We start from the raw sequence: 13,888 nt of genomic DNA, 5'->3' as shown, positions 1-13,888 counted from the left end.
ACCACGGACAACTTGAAAACGCTGGCTACTGGATGCCTAGCTAACTCGTATTCTCCTCTTGTCATCATTGCTCACAATCACTTACAGCATTCTGTGGTCTATCACGAATGCTATGGCCAAACGTGTATGGCACAACCGTTGTTTTGGAATCGACATGCCGTGCATGGACACTAGTTACTGACCGAATAGGGTTTATATAGGTTGCCTTTACGGTCCAAGGGAGAGTGCAAGGTGAGCCCAATTATTTCCTCGCATGGCTCTCGCGAGCCAAACTTTGACTGGACTTAAGCGGGAATAAAACTGACCGGCCCTAGGAGTGTTCTTCCGGTATAGTTCTCATATCTTCTCATGGACCACTAGAGGTCAATGGATGGCCTCTGTAAGCGTGCCATTATCCGCTAACATCGAGTTTACAAGTGATTTCACCCAGAGAAATGCAAACCTCTATGGCTTGACTGGCTGGGTGAGGAATACTACTGATGGAAAGGTGTGAATCCTTGGTTTGTTTTGACCACCCAAACCCATCTCACCTCATGAACACCCTTCATCTTCTTTCGGGAGCAATTTTATCCCTTTCTATCCGAGAAGAATGCCCGGTTGCACGGAGAGTTTATTCGTGTTCAGAGACTTATTTGCACAAAGGTCCAGGGAGAAGCTCAAGGCGATGAAGAATCGATAACGAAGCTCATCGAGGACATTTCGCGGGGCCCTCGACATGCCCAAGTGACAAAGCTGGAAAAGTCCGAGATTGATCCGAAAGTGGGAGAATCTCGATTCCAGGTTGTCCGGTAGATACATTAGAAACGGTTGGGTGGAAGTCTATTGACAAATATTGGGCTCGGAGCGAAGCCTACAGCAGGCTAGATTTCTGTTTTGACATGATTGCTCCCGGATTTCATTCCGTCCAATCATCCCTGGTTGATAGTTAAAATGAAAGAGAGTTAACGGATGCAAATACCAAAGCTCCGCCGTTGAATATCTCTATTTCATGTAATTATGGGTTCACGTGCATTCAAACCCGTCACTACAAGGATGGGTCATCGGAGCGCGATCAATATCCTTTCCAGTGAATGTCGGTCTGAAGGGGCTCCGGGCCTTGCCGGAACCCCTTTGCCGCCACGAGGAGGCTCCCCGTTTGAGACGCTCAGCCGTGCCCGTTGCGATGTCAACGTCCATGGCCAGCCAGTCCTCCTCGAGCGCGTATCTGTCGGTGTTGGTATGGATGTTATGACTCAGCGGCCTGTTCTCGGAGCTTTCCCGGAATCGCCCGAAGTGTCACTTGCTCCGGAAAATTTTACTAGCGGTAATCTATTGCGGCCGTCCTGTATTTTGATGACCGCCGGACCTCATCCATTCTAGTGTAGCTGTCATCAACCCAGTTCCAAGACAGTCGTGGGATGGAGAAGTGCTCAGAAGCATTTCACGCCGGATGCACTCATACGGGATATATGCATCACTTGCGACCCCGCTCACTGGCAAAAATGTACAGCCGGTTTATGGCAGCTCGTTCATGTAAGCACTGCAGCATGACGTTGCGAGGTTTCAGGGATACCTATTGAAGTGCCCGAAATCCCCGAATTAAGAGCCAATGGCAACTTTCATCATTTCTGGCAGTCACAGAACCGAGGCCTGTGGCCTTCCATTGGCTAGAAAAGCTTGATATCGTGTAGTTAGCTCCTAACTTAATAGCATGATGAAGTCATTGGTTTTGAATTCTGTTGCTGGCTATATAAATTAGAGATGCCCCTTTCACTTCTCGAGATCCCTGGGTCGCCGGAATAATCCAAAGCTTGGAAGCGAAAAAACAGCCTGGAACCCCTCGGCCTTAATTCTTCCTCCTCCCTCTACTCATCAGAGGGTCTTCCTGCGCACCTACATCGACGTCTCGACCAGCTCCAGAACAATGAGCACTACGGCAACTTTCCCAGTCAGAGCCCTGGTGACCAGTTCAGCCTCAGCGCGGCTCTTTCAACAATCATGCTTGAAAGCATCCTTGCGTCCGTCAGCGGTGGCCGCAATAGGCATTCGAAGCACAGCCGGAGTGCCATTCCATAACTATATCGCGCCAAATCGCCCAAAATACTTCACCACAACATCGTCAAATAAACTGCGAGAGTTCTTTCCTCCGCCTAAGACGAAGCATGTTGTTGAAACCGAGACACACTTTGAACACCCAGTGTATGTAGAGAGTCTGTATTTCGAATGGGCTAAGAGTTAAACGTTCTGACTCTGTTCGCAGATTCACTGAGAAGGAAATGAAAGACATTGTCGTCGCACATCGACAAACGAGAGATTGGTCGGACTGGGTTGCCCTAGGCACAGTCCGGATGCTCCGCTGGGGCATGGATCTCGCAACGGGCTACAAGCACCCGCCCGCCGGAAAGGAGCAGAAAAAAGTAAAGCCATTCACCATGGACGAGCGTAAATGGATCATCCGTTTTATTTTCTTGGAAACCGTCGCCGCTGTGCCAGGTATGGTTGGTGGCATGCTTCGCCATTTGCGTAGCTTGAGAAGAATGAAGAGAGATCTCGGATGGTGGGTCTTGGGCTGCCCTGCTATCGCCTGCTCAAAAGGATCTAAACGGCTAACATTTCCGTCTCCTCAGGATCGAAACTCTTCTTGAAGAAGCATATAACGAGCGTATGCACCTTCTCAGTTTCTTAAAGCTGGCAGAGCCAGGCTGGTTTATGCGTCTTATGGTCCTCGGTGCGCAGGGCGTTTTCTTCAATGCTTTCTTCCTCTCGTACCTCGTATCACCAAGAACTTGCCACCGTTTCGTCGGCTATCTCGAGGAAGAGGCCGTCCTGACATACACTCATGCCATTAATGACCTTGAGAACGGGAAACTGCCAAGATGGAAGGACATGAATGCTCCTGACATCGCAGTCACATACTGGAAGATGCCTGAGGGCCATCGGAAAATTTTAGATCTGTTGTACTACGTCCGTGCCGACGAGGCTAAGCACAGAGAGGTCAACCACACTCTGGCCAATTTGGACCAGAAATACGACCCAAATCCTTATGCAGCCAAGTACAATAATCCCCAAGACCCTCACCCCACAAAATCCGCCTCCATTATGAAGCCAACGGGCTGGGAAAGAAAAGACGTTCTCTGAATAAGTTAGATTTTGGATGGAGTCTTACCAAAATTCGTGTTTATATTTCGGTAAAAGGGTTTTCTTCTTGGATTTGCATCCGGTTCTCTCAGACATCATCAGAAGCAGGATGCAGGTTTGGACAGTTGGTAGGGAAAAGACAATCTCTCATTTTTGGCGTCAATTGGCGGTTTTGCGGAGGTTCGAATGGTTGGTGTCTTCGGTAATTAGAGGTCTGGGCATCAAAAGACCATGAACGGTTCAAGGTGTTTGATTTGGCATTAGTCTCATTCTTTTTCTTTCGTGCTTGGTTTTTGCATGCATAAGACCCGTACGGAGTACTTATACTGCTCATAAGCTTGTTGTAGCAAACATGGAAAGAATGCATGTGTTTTATATCTAAAGGATATCATGTTGAGACGGTATGTTTGGGCGCAATGGCGGGGAGAGGATGCAAGCTGCCAGTGAGAGCATCAGATTCTTATATTTTGTGCTCCGTAGGGCCGTTTTGGTGCGTTGGCGGCATTTGACAGCCGCCGATTTAGAGCAGCAATTTGATTGGTTAGATAGCTTATTTGAGACCTCTTTATTGGACAAAGCATCTTACACTCAGTTATAAGCCTAGAATCTAATTGGATAAATTATAATGATAAAATACTAGTAGTATCAGAATTAGCCAATGATTGTACTGTGTTTGTGACACTGGTGTATAAAAGTCCTCCGTACGGAGTACAGAGTAACTCCATATTAAAAGGAACTAAAGGTTGCTAGGCGGAGTTGGCTGCACACGAACCACATTCACATCCAGCTAGAAACCTTCACTCGGAATCGTGACTGCAAGTACCTTTCCGCTTGCTTGGAGCTCAACCGCTGAGCATTCGGAGCCAAACTTAATCTTCATACATATACGGAGTATGTTAACCGATTACGTGTAGCCCCACGATTATGGTGTGGCATAATTCTTGTGCCAGAATGCTGCCAGTGCGGTCTTGGAGCCGACGTGCAAATACCAACATCGGCCAGCGGCTCTTTGGAAGTTCTTGGGAAAGGTTTATCTATGCTGCGATGCATAGACAGACCGATAGCTCACCTCCACTACTCCAATATTTTCGCCGCTTTAGCCCTACCGGCAATCGCACCGTTCAGCCAAGTGTCAACAATCTAGACAGCTTGTCTGTTGCTCGCTTACTTACTCCGGCTGCACACTCCAACGGCCTGCCAACACCTGTACTTGGCTTCTTCAGAGATGCCCAGAGCTCAGAGAATTATTCTAAACCGCGAGCGGCCAGGCCAAGCGATACACACTCTGCCTTTCTTGGACCTTCTTCACATCCGGCTCTTACAACCCCTAGGACAAAAGGATATAAGAGGCGTAGTGTGAAATGTTCTATACGCTTTTGCTCCTCAGAGGCATCCAGAGAACGACCACGCAATGTGGCTCAAGTCTCTCAACAGATCAGAGAGTTATGCGCAAATCGAACTAATGATGCCTACCAGCAGACCACTCGCAGAACTACAGAATGCTTTCTGGCGCCCTTCCAAGCCAACATCGATGAAACAATCTGTGCGTCGCCGTATGACTATACCATGTCATTGCCAGGCAAAAGAACTATTCCAAAGTTCATAGGTGCGCTTCAAGATTGGCTTCATGTTCCTCTCACGTCCATGAAGATCATCGAAAACATCGCAACAGATATGGTTAATGTATCTCTAATGCAAGTAATACTACACTTAGTTAACATCGATTGGTCTTGCCTCTAATTAGCTATGCAGGCTAGATGATATCCAGGACGGCTCCGAGCTTCGACGGGGATTCCCAGCCGCTCACGTCATATATGGCTGTAGCCAAACGATCAACAGCAGTACATACATCTTAGTCAAGGCTGTCGAACGCCTGCAGCGACTCAAGAATGAAGAATGTCGCGTTGTGTTTTATGGTAAGTTTGCCTTTTAAAAGCAAAAACATACTAAGGTTTGCGATCGAATTAATGAGATTTCAGAGGAATCGCGGAATCTTTGCGTAGGCCAGGGGTTTGATCTCTATTGGCGCCATCATGTGCAGTGCCCTTCAGTGGATGATTACATTACAATGGTCGACAATAAGACTGGAAGCTTTTTCAGGCTAGCAACTCGGCTGATGGTAGCGGCGGCTCCAAGTTCCTTTGGTTCAGCAGAACTTTTTCAACTTGTGAGTTTAATGGGGAGGTATTACCAGATCCGAGATGACTATCAGAATCTAGCTTCTGACGAGGTGAGAAGAATGTATTGCTCTATCTCTTCTGCGCTTTAATAACGCACTGTTTATTTGTTTCCTCGTTTTCGACCTGGCTCATCTCCTCGTGCCGTCTCTAGTATGCTGCTAAAAAGGGTTTCTGCGATGATCTATCCGAAGGAAAATTCTCCCTCCCGTTAATACACTTTCTTCAACATGCCCCATCGCAAAAAGCAGACCAAATTCGTGGCCTGATATTTCATCGCCACCAAGGGGCCGGATCACCCTTAAAAAGCACTCTTAGCATCGAAACTAAACAGTGGATACTCTCCGAAATTAAGAAAGTGGGAAGTTTGGAATACGTTCACGATATTTTGGACGACATGCACGAGGCGATGTCACGAATGCTGGACGGCTTGGAGAGCGATCTTGGGAAAAATGTGAAGTTAAACGCCTTATTGGCTGGCCTTAAGCTTTGATCCCGTTTCCGTCTATGTCTTCAGGGTTCACATGTCGTTCGGCTTTGAAGGAAGTCGCCCCTGCAATTACGAGGCACCGCTATACGCCAGACCTTGCTGACAAAGAGCCATACTGAGGTGCGAGGGCCAACTGGAATATATCAAAATGGCCAGGCTGGGGAATTAACCGATAAGAATACGTGCCAGATCTCTATGAAAATCTTCCCATTCTCCGGAGTCGCATGCTGTTCAGGGGTCTGCCCCCGTTTCACATTGGTACCGACATTACAAATGGGTTTAGTTTCTCTTTTGGTTTGAATACGCTATTGTCTAACAGGATTGCACGGTCGAAATGTTGAAGAGAAAAGTGAGTGCTCTCTGCAACGCAGTTCAGGCGTGATATACTATTGATGTATAATTATCATTTTACGATACCTTCAATGTTGATATAGTTTTATTTTAACTAGGGGAGAGAATTTAGGATTTTTGGCATTGTGCTGGCTGCATGCAACCACTATACACCCTTTGCTACAGAGAAAAATGAAGCTGCCCAGTAACTGCTAGAATACTAAGGACCCGTACTCCGGTCGGCTGGCTTACGACAGCGAGCATGTAAAATCTTGCATATATATTGTAACTTTTTGGAGCAACGTCTTTGTAGATGTTCATATTCTCGATCATACTTAAAACGCCCTTCGTGCTATATTTCGGCCCTGTGTTGAAGCGAAACACACTCGAGATTTGACTGACTTTTCTCAAGGCATATCCTTTTCCAATCATACATGACTATACCATCTAATGAGCACGGTGAATAGCTGTCATCCTAAGCGTACAAGTTATTTAATCCCCAAGTGCATAGGGGTGCATAATTTGACCATCTGTTCGAGAAGTTAGGGGGAAAGATCTTCGACTTGAGATATGGTTCAGACTTACAGTACAGAGCACCTTCATTGCTTGCCAGCCATATGAAAGTTGGAGCAATTTCACTCGGTTGACCTGGTCTCCCGATCATGGAACCGGACCCAAAGCCTTCCATTTGTTCGGGAGGCCGAGAGGCTGGCTGGATGGGGGTGTGCACAGGACCAGGTCTAATGCCAAAGGAGACGTTTATTAGCATTTGAAAAATACTAGTGGGTGCGTAGTGGTGGATGCAACACTTACGCTACAGCATTCACACGAATACCCTTTGGGGCTAAATTCTTTGCTAGGGCTCTGGTGAAGCTTACAATAGCTCCTTTTGTCGAGGAATAGTCAACCATAGAGGATGACCCTCTAAACGCTACAACCGAGGTTGTATTGATGACACTTCGACAGTGAGCTGCTAGCTAGCGATATGCATGGGTAATTGACAACTTACGAGCTTCCTTTCTTCATATGCGGAATTGCAAACTTAGTAATGGCAAACATCTGTAAAATATTGCTCTGAAACGTGCTGGCAACGTTGTCTAGGTCGATCTGAGCAAAATCCTTGCACATGATCTGCTTTGAAGCGTTGTTAACCAGAACATCGACTCGATCGTATCTAAAATCTAAAGTTAAGAACGGATAGGCCTAGCGTAATTGGAGTACTCAAGACGTACGCGCTCACATGCTCATCCACCGCCTTCTTGCAGTTGTCGTTATTCATCAAATTTCCGGGGACGAGCAAGCACTTCTTCCCTTCCCGTTCTACCGCTTTCTTTGTGTCATTTGCGTCCTCCTGTTCTTCCGGAAGAAATACGATAGTTACATCAGCTCCTTCCCGAGCCATGAGAATAGCGACTGATCGACCAATTCCAGAACTGTACAATATATTTCAGAACCGACATTCAACAATGGCTCTTCAGGGGAACCAAATCAACGTACTCTCCGCCAGTTATCAAAACTTTCTTGTCCTTGAGCTTGTTGGAACCAACATATTCCACGAATCGGCCTTCAGACTCTAGTTTGGTTGCCTCACTGGTTGGAGTCATGTGCTTCTCATATCTAACTGCTGGTCAGTTGAATTCATCGCCTGAGGTTGTTTGAAGTTTAGCGCTTGGACGTACCCTGGCTGTTGCTGAGCCTGCCCTTGTCGAATAGGCTGAAAGCTGCCACCAGTGCCAGCTCCTGACGAAGCCATTCTTGTACTCTGTAAAAAAATACGTTTCGAGACTCCTGTTCCACGATGTGATTGTTTGTGGAAAGCGAATGCGTCGCTCAAATGATTCGTTTTGTTCAAGACACTTCGGCGAAGCATTAGTTTTAATAATGCCCAATTCGATGGGTCACAGGTTCCCATGAAAGTAGGGCCATTTTATAGTGTGGCATATATATATTCCATATATGCTGTCTGCTAGAGGGTTACTTCCCATGAGATCATATCTTGCCAACATGGAGACTCGGGGGCATAAATCTTGGACGGGAGAGCCGCGTTCTTGCGAACCAGCGATTGCTACCAAGTTTGGATAATTGGGTATGTCATTGGACAGTTAAACATACATACGCCATCCATTATCCAAAAGCTCCAGTATAACCATGTGCGTCCGGTACAACAAATGCTCCGTACACATGGCGATATGGGTGCTGCTCGAATCATCTGGCGCGTGATGGCTGGAAGTCTCGACTGAGGGGTGACGTCATGAGTTAATGACTAAGCCCTGACATAAGTCAGGGGTGTCTTGGCATCGCATCTTTGAGCGGGCCAGGGGAATGAAACCACCAAGCGGCGAGGAATTCACAAGTGACGGCAGAAGAGGGCCAGTCCGTCGCTATTGCAAATGGTGATGGTAAGATGAGCCTGCTGAGCTGGTTACGGAGGTTGTACTCCCTGGACACTCTCGACCCCCGTTTTACAGCGTCAGCAAACCAGAATCGGCCTTTCGCTGGGGGAACGAGAAATGCCGGAGGCGCAAAGCCAGCGAAGAATGGCGTATCTCCGTCCAGATGGAACACTCCCGAGTTCTACATTTACTATGTTGTCTTCGTCATCGCTGTCCCGATGATGTTTAAGACCGCAATTGATGTTTCTCAGGGTGAGCGCAGAAAGCTACAAAAGAAGGGTACCTGGCTTTATGCTGAGCGTCGTTATAGAGTCTCACCCGACTTACTCGAATTATTCTGAGCTCCTTGCTCCTGGATGGATCCCTGGTCGCAAAGTGGTAAGCGCTTTGTGTCCCAAATTCCTCTCAAGCCTAATTCTTACGCTTTGTTTCAGGACAATTCCGACCTCCAATACGCCAGCTTCCGTGATAACATTCGCTATATGGCACTGTTGATCATTATCCATCCGTTGCTTCGCCGTCTCTATAATCATTTCTTTCCTTCTAAGCTAGCGAATTCACCGTCCCCCAACAAACCTGGTGTCGCAGTGGGACATCCTTCGGCTACCGCAGCCCAATCGAGATTCGAGAAACGAGTGTCCTTTGATTATTGGTTTGCATTGATATTCTTAGTTGCTCTTCACGGATTTTCTTCTTTGAAGGTATTAGGAATTCTCTTAATCAACTATAACATAGCAACGAATCTCCCAAGACCTTATATACCAGCGGCAACATGGATATTCAATATCGGCATTTTGTTCGCGAACGAACTTCTGCACGGGTACAAGTACGCCAGGATTGCAACCTCCATTGCGTCTATGCTCGGTCTTGGTGTAGATGCCGATATCAGCTCCTGGGGAGAGTGGCTCGATAGTTTGGGGGGTATCGTTTCACGATGGGAGGTCCTTTTTAACATAACCGTTTTGCGGCTTATAAGTTTTAATCTTGACTACTATTGGAGTCTAGATTATCGGGCTGGAAGCCCACTGGAGGTACAAAATTCATCCCTGCCCTCGCAACCATCTGCAGATGGCCCTTGCTAACATGCCAAAGAAGAAGCAACTCGATCCATCAGCCCTATCCGAGCGTGATCGCATCTACACCCCCGCTGATCCGTTATGTTTCAACGTTAGAAACTATCTTTCATACACTCTATATTCGCCTCTCTACCTTGCCGGTCCCATAATCACATTCAACGATTATATTCATCAGCAGAAATATCAACCGCCTTCAATATCAAAAACTCGCACTTTGTTGTATGGCGTGCGCTTCTTACTTACACTGCTCTCCATGGAATTGATTCTCCACTATATCTACGTTGTCGCCATCTCTAAATCATCCCCGGACTGGTCTATATATACCCCCTTCCAGCTGAGCATGTTGGGATATTTCAACCTCCATATCATCTGGCTGAAGCTTCTCATTCCATGGCGATTCTTCCGCTTATGGGCTTTGATTGACGGCATCGATCCCCCCGAAAACATGGTACGATGCATGTCAGACAATTATTCTGCCCTCGCCTTCTGGCGAAGTTGGCATCGATCGTTCAATCGATGGGTAGTCCGGTACCTTTACGTTCCTCTCGGCGGCAGTCGAAGTGAACGCAGCGATAAACCTTTTGTTTCCAAAGTGCGTGGCGTAATCAACTTCCTTGTCGTTTTTACTTTCGTTGCCCTTTGGCACGATATAAACCTCCGTCTCCTCATGTGGGGCTGGCTCATCACCCTTTTCGTTCTCCCTGAAATCCTTGCTTCTCTGCTCTTTCCAGAGCATAAATGGCGTACAAGGCCGAATACATACCGCGTACTTTGCGGGGTTGGCGCTGTGGCCAACATACTTATGATGATGGCGGCAAATTTGGTCGGGTTTGCGTTGGGGTTAGACGGTTTGCAAGGTTTATTGAGCGGCATTTTGGGATCGTATGCAGGTCTGGCGTATCTCGCAGGGGCTTGTGCGGCGGTCTTCGTTGGAGTTCAAGTTATGTTTGAGATTCGCGAAGAGGAATCCCGTGCTGGTATCCGGTTGAAGTGCTGATTTGCAACATGCACACGTTCCAGAAGAGTAGTTCGTCCCTGTGGTTACAATTTCATTTTATTTCCAAATAGACCGAGTTCGACGGTCTGAGACGGCCTGTTATGTTGTACATTATTGTGACATGCATAGAACATAGCGTTAGATTCTTCAAGGTCATAGCAATCAAGGGTTCGGAGCAATAGTTGCCGGAATATAGTCCGAAAACGAGCCAAAAGGCCAACTCTCTTTGATCTGCGAGCCACCCCTGAGCAAAACACGCATTATGACCCTACTTTTTGGGTTCAGGCGCTAGAGTCGGATGTTGTACGATTCACATGATGGCAATCTCGGAACCGTATAATCTTCAACCACAGTATCAAAGTCATCCCTCTTCGAAGGGTACGACTCAATAATTTTGACACTTCAGATAGCTGTCGAATAAATAAATAGGTACCGCACCTTTCCCGATATCGGTGACTACCGCTTCCGGGGGGGGGAGATAAATGGAGCAAGGATCCCTATTTAAAGAGCCTTTTCTGCTATCATCAAAGGGGGCCCGGAAGTATCTCATGATGGATAATCTTTCGCGAGGTGCTTGGATTTCAAGGAAGCCTTCATGCTGTTAAATATTTCACGCAAAGATCCGGCCACAAGCCGTCTCATCATGTGTTCTTTGGCACTCTAAGCCGCACACCCTTGCTTGGCACCTGATACACTTCATTTTTCCCCAGTATCCACAAATTCCGCAGAATTGCCGCGGACGTTTACGATTCAGCTCGTCGGGAAACGTCGCACAGGATGTCTTATAGGTGAGCGGTGGTTCCGAAAGGAGAGCCTGCACGATACGCTCTGAGGGCGCGGAAGGGATATACGAGCGGAGAAGGGGATCATTGTCGAATTCAGAGGTGATTAGTTGGGATACTACTGGCTCTGGAGGGTCTGGGCGAGATTGCTTTGATATTTTCGGTGTAGTTTTAGAAGACGTGGGGGGTGTTTTGCCAGCTCGTGGAGCGTTTGGTCGTGGCGCGGTGGTCGGAGCGAGTAAGACAGCGGCCTCTTCGTCGTCGAGATAGTTTTTGAAAGCTTTCTGAGACATTAAGATGCGGCGAACATTGGAGGTGGTCTTGCCTCGCGAACCTATCAACAACACTTTTGTAAGCTCCTGAGGGGGAAGAAAATCATGATCGAGGGTGAAGAGGTCGTACCCCTTGAACTGGAATCCTTCTGCTTGGTTGGAATCGGAATATGGACATCTTTGGGGTTATCCCGATCAAGCTCTGCGAGTCGTCTCAAAATCGCGTTCTGCTGCTTCGATGAGATATCTCCGCGTCCGATTGCAGAGTCTCTCACGCCTCGTTTTCGCCCGGCGGTGGTAGCTCTACCCTGGCGTGGGATGTCAGGACGGATGTCTGGAACGTAGGCCCAGCCCGGTGCGGAGGTATGGGACGTGCCCGTGGGCAAGACCTCAATGAGGTGCGACATTTCGATAATAATAATTGGATGCCTGTCTGTGCTTGCTAGGTTGGATCAATTGTCCCATCGGCGTGGTTTTGGAGAGAGTGGCGGGAGGTGGTGATGTTTGGCTTGTTTGCACCACAGCTTCTGCGCAGCCAGTCGTTGATTTCTACTAGGGGGGAAATTTAAATTGTTTTCTTTCTTCCTTTCTTCCCTTTCTTCCCTTCTCTCTCTCCTTTTTTTTTTTTTTTATTATTTTTTGAAAAGAACAAAGCTCTAATAATGCAGAAGAAGTATCATTGTTATTGGATACCAAATAATGCAATGCAGATGAATCTTGTGTGGATCGGAAGAGAGCAACTTCTGCATCACAAACAGATACCATTACCCGCTGTATTCTTTTGCACGCATTCTGTTTAGGTTTTAAATGGTAACGACCTCGAGATCTAATTGCTGAACACAAAAGCTCAAATTACATACAAGTACACACAGCGGATAAGCAGAAATGAACTTGCAAGAGCCGAATGAGGGAGACAAACATTTCATGGGGAATGAAGGCAGTCGCGACGAAAGCCAGCCAGACGTGAGTATGGCGTTTATAGTCATTTTTTCTTCTGCAACTGGTCCAGTTTGCCTTCCAATTCCACTACGTAAGTGGAAAGGCGTTGCGTCGCAGCTTTTAAGGCCTATAGAAACCCAAGTAATCCCGAAAAAGCACAGGTCGTCAGCCTCAAACGTAGATCCAAGGAAACGGGGCACAAGGTATCACACTAAAAGCATCGAATCTAGTCTATCTATGCTGAAACAGTATTATAGCCCCGGGCAACGTCCCGGGGCCTCTATTATAGCAGTCCCGAAATAAACACGCAAGGTATTGTCCCTAGAAAGGACGTGCATGATCCAGCGTTCGAGAAGTTGCAGCAGGCACAGAAAAAGGGGGAATGCAGCAGACACGGCAACGACGTTTCTTAAATGCAGTAACGTACGTAGATGTCTTCCGTCAGCATGTCATTTGACAGTCTGTATTCCTGTAGGATATAATAGTAGACCGAGGCGCCTGCGAGTGTGGAGCCGAAAAGGAATCCAAATATTCTGGAAGTGGCACAGACATGAAGGTTAGATATATTTCGTCAAAGGTAGGATAAATAGGCAAAAGCTGTCATCATACCCTCCTCTAAAGGCCCCAAGAGGCTTGTATCTTGGGAGAACCGTGTCCACTGAGTTGAGCAGCTGACTGGAGGTCGAAAAAGGAGCAGCTCTGTGGACGCGTGTGAAGGCAGGCGACTTCGCCATTGTCCGAAGCAGCGGAGAAAATGCTCTCGAAGTCATGATGATGATGTTCTGTTGACGAGGAGTATTTGAAGTAGAATGTCGTGATCAGACGTCGAAATGTTGAGCTTTGGCGTTCGTTTTGTTCCGTTTGATTTCTGGCTTGGCAGCGGAGGAATTGAATTTCAGGAGATTGACAGCTGGCGATGCAGAGCGAGAGCAGTTGAATCGAATATCCGGTGCTCTCAAGCTGGAAGATTGAACCGATAAGGAGGGAATGGTGATAGCGACTTTGAATCTGAATGCGGTCTGCCTTTTCTTTTCTTTTCTTTTTTTTTTTTTTTTTTATAATTTAAATAAGGCTCCTTGCTCACCGCACCATTGGCGCTTTTGTTTCGAAGGTTGAAACCCTTGCACGCCACACACGGAGCACAATTCACCGGAAAAAGGGATGCTTTGGCAAGCCTAAGACCGACACCAACGCATGGAGTCCTTGCCACGGCGTTACATACATGTGCAACGGAGTCTCTGTCCAATGGCTTGGTTCGAAATCACCTCGGCTCCACCGAATAAAGCAGACCGAGGCGTCACGTCTAGATGAAAGC

At 47.3% G+C, this 13,888-nt stretch overlaps 8 protein-coding genes across 9 annotated transcripts; 5 read left to right on the top strand and 3 right to left on the bottom strand.

Annotated features, from left to right (window-relative positions):
• Positions 1-112: 112 nt before the first annotated feature.
• Positions 113-982, top strand: D8B26_002099 (uncharacterized protein; the record flags this gene model as incomplete). Of its 2 annotated transcripts, none has more annotated exons than XM_066123726.1 (5): positions 113-124; positions 201-231; positions 315-327; positions 418-487; positions 649-982. In XM_066123726.1, the coding sequence occupies 5 exons, from the start codon at positions 113-115 to the stop codon at positions 790-792; spliced, it is 270 nt and encodes an 89-aa protein (XP_065979801.1). In that variant the 3' UTR covers positions 793-982. The 2 variants fall into 2 exon arrangements, with proteins under 2 accessions (XP_065979801.1, XP_003066086.2); XM_003066040.2 differs by having other exon boundaries at positions 643-982.
• A 50-nt stretch (positions 983-1,032) lies between these two features.
• Positions 1,033-1,516, top strand: D8B26_002098 (uncharacterized protein; the record flags this gene model as incomplete). Its single annotated transcript, XM_066123725.1, has 2 exons — positions 1,033-1,303; positions 1,365-1,516. The coding sequence occupies 2 exons, from the start codon at positions 1,033-1,035 to the stop codon at positions 1,514-1,516; spliced, it is 423 nt and encodes a 140-aa protein (XP_065979800.1).
• A 201-nt stretch (positions 1,517-1,717) lies between these two features.
• AOX1 (Alternative oxidase, mitochondrial precursor) lies at positions 1,718-3,503 on the top strand. Its single transcript, XM_003066039.2, has 3 exons — positions 1,718-2,178; positions 2,240-2,536; positions 2,607-3,503. The coding sequence occupies exons 1-3, from the start codon at positions 1,904-1,906 to the stop codon at positions 3,115-3,117; spliced, it is 1,083 nt and encodes a 360-aa protein (XP_003066085.1). The 5' UTR covers positions 1,718-1,903; the 3' UTR covers positions 3,118-3,503.
• Positions 3,504-4,041: 538 nt separating this feature from the next.
• On the top strand, positions 4,042-6,325 carry D8B26_002096 (uncharacterized protein; the record flags this gene model as incomplete). The annotated part of the gene is made up of 5 exons (XM_066123724.1): positions 4,042-4,811; positions 4,870-5,033; positions 5,097-5,347; positions 5,449-6,133; positions 6,234-6,325. 4 exons carry the CDS (start codon positions 4,042-4,044, stop codon positions 5,785-5,787), a joined length of 1,524 nt encoding a protein of 507 aa, XP_065979799.1. The 3' UTR covers positions 5,788-6,133; positions 6,234-6,325.
• Positions 6,326-6,377: 52 nt separating this feature from the next.
• On the bottom strand, positions 6,378-8,018 carry D8B26_002095 (uncharacterized protein). The gene is made up of 7 exons (XM_003066037.2): positions 7,794-8,018; positions 7,612-7,731; positions 7,347-7,547; positions 7,124-7,288; positions 6,928-7,071; positions 6,700-6,854; positions 6,378-6,644 (listed from the first exon to the last, which is right to left on the bottom strand). Exons 1-7 carry the CDS (start codon positions 7,982-7,984, stop codon positions 6,607-6,609), a joined length of 1,014 nt encoding a protein of 337 aa, XP_003066083.2. The 5' UTR covers positions 7,985-8,018; the 3' UTR covers positions 6,378-6,606.
• Positions 8,019-8,434: 416 nt separating this feature from the next.
• On the top strand, positions 8,435-10,627 carry GUP1 (glycerol transporter). The gene is made up of 4 exons (XM_066123723.1): positions 8,435-8,759; positions 8,818-8,885; positions 8,942-9,538; positions 9,600-10,627. The coding sequence occupies exons 1-4, from the start codon at positions 8,519-8,521 to the stop codon at positions 10,578-10,580; spliced, it is 1,887 nt and encodes a 628-aa protein (XP_065979798.1). The 5' UTR covers positions 8,435-8,518; the 3' UTR covers positions 10,581-10,627.
• A 563-nt stretch (positions 10,628-11,190) lies between these two features.
• Positions 11,191-12,048, bottom strand: D8B26_002093 (uncharacterized protein; the record flags this gene model as incomplete). The annotated part of the gene is made up of 2 exons (XM_003066035.2): positions 11,765-12,048; positions 11,191-11,696 (listed from the first exon to the last, which is right to left on the bottom strand). Exons 1-2 carry the CDS (start codon positions 12,039-12,041, stop codon positions 11,191-11,193), a joined length of 783 nt encoding a protein of 260 aa, XP_003066081.2. The 5' UTR covers positions 12,042-12,048.
• Positions 12,049-12,319: 271 nt separating this feature from the next.
• Positions 12,320-13,726, bottom strand: D8B26_002092 (uncharacterized protein). The gene is made up of 2 exons (XM_003066034.2): positions 13,183-13,726; positions 12,320-13,106 (listed from the first exon to the last, which is right to left on the bottom strand). Exons 1-2 carry the CDS (start codon positions 13,341-13,343, stop codon positions 12,983-12,985), a joined length of 285 nt encoding a protein of 94 aa, XP_003066080.1. The 5' UTR covers positions 13,344-13,726; the 3' UTR covers positions 12,320-12,982.
• Between the last annotated feature and the right edge of the window lie 162 nt (positions 13,727-13,888).

This window comes from Coccidioides posadasii, chromosome 1 (genome assembly GCF_018416015.2).
Source record: "Coccidioides posadasii str. Silveira chromosome 1, complete sequence".
Taxonomy (NCBI): Eukaryota; Fungi; Ascomycota; class Eurotiomycetes; order Onygenales; family Onygenaceae; genus Coccidioides; species Coccidioides posadasii.
The sequence above is the reverse complement of the archived record's forward strand: the minus strand, read 5'-3'. Positions and strand labels throughout refer to the sequence as shown.

Excerpts from the sequence above, each read along its gene's own strand:
- AOX1 (XM_003066039.2), top strand. The coding sequence starts at position 1,904 with ATGAGCACTACGGCAACTTTCCCAGTCAGAGCCCTGGTGACCAGTTCA. Across the intron at positions 2,179-2,239 it reads ACACACTTTGAACACCCAGT|ATTCACTGAGAAGGAAATGA; the intron begins GTATGTAGAGAG and ends CTCTGTTCGCAG. Across the intron at positions 2,537-2,606 it reads ATGAAGAGAGATCTCGGATG|GATCGAAACTCTTCTTGAAG; the intron begins GTGGGTCTTGGG and ends CCGTCTCCTCAG.
- D8B26_002095 (XM_003066037.2), bottom strand. The coding sequence starts at position 7,984 with ATGCTTCGCCGAAGTGTCTTGAACAAAACGAATCATTTGAGCGACGCA. Across the intron at positions 7,548-7,611 it reads GTTTTGATAACTGGCGGAGA|TTCTGGAATTGGTCGATCAG; the intron begins GTACGTTGATTT and ends TATATTGTACAG. Across the intron at positions 7,289-7,346 it reads GTGGATGAGCATGTGAGCGC|ATACGATCGAGTCGATGTTC; the intron begins GTACGTCTTGAG and ends TTTAGATTTTAG.
- GUP1 (XM_066123723.1), top strand. The coding sequence starts at position 8,519 with ATGAGCCTGCTGAGCTGGTTACGGAGGTTGTACTCCCTGGACACTCTC. Across the intron at positions 8,760-8,817 it reads CGCAATTGATGTTTCTCAGG|AGTCTCACCCGACTTACTCG; the intron begins GTGAGCGCAGAA and ends GCGTCGTTATAG. Across the intron at positions 9,539-9,599 it reads GGGCTGGAAGCCCACTGGAG|AAGAAGCAACTCGATCCATC; the intron begins GTACAAAATTCA and ends AACATGCCAAAG.
- D8B26_002092 (XM_003066034.2), bottom strand. The coding sequence starts at position 13,343 with ATGACTTCGAGAGCATTTTCTCCGCTGCTTCGGACAATGGCGAAGTCG. Across the intron at positions 13,107-13,182 it reads CTTGGGGCCTTTAGAGGAGG|AATATTTGGATTCCTTTTCG; the intron begins GTATGATGACAG and ends TGCCACTTCCAG.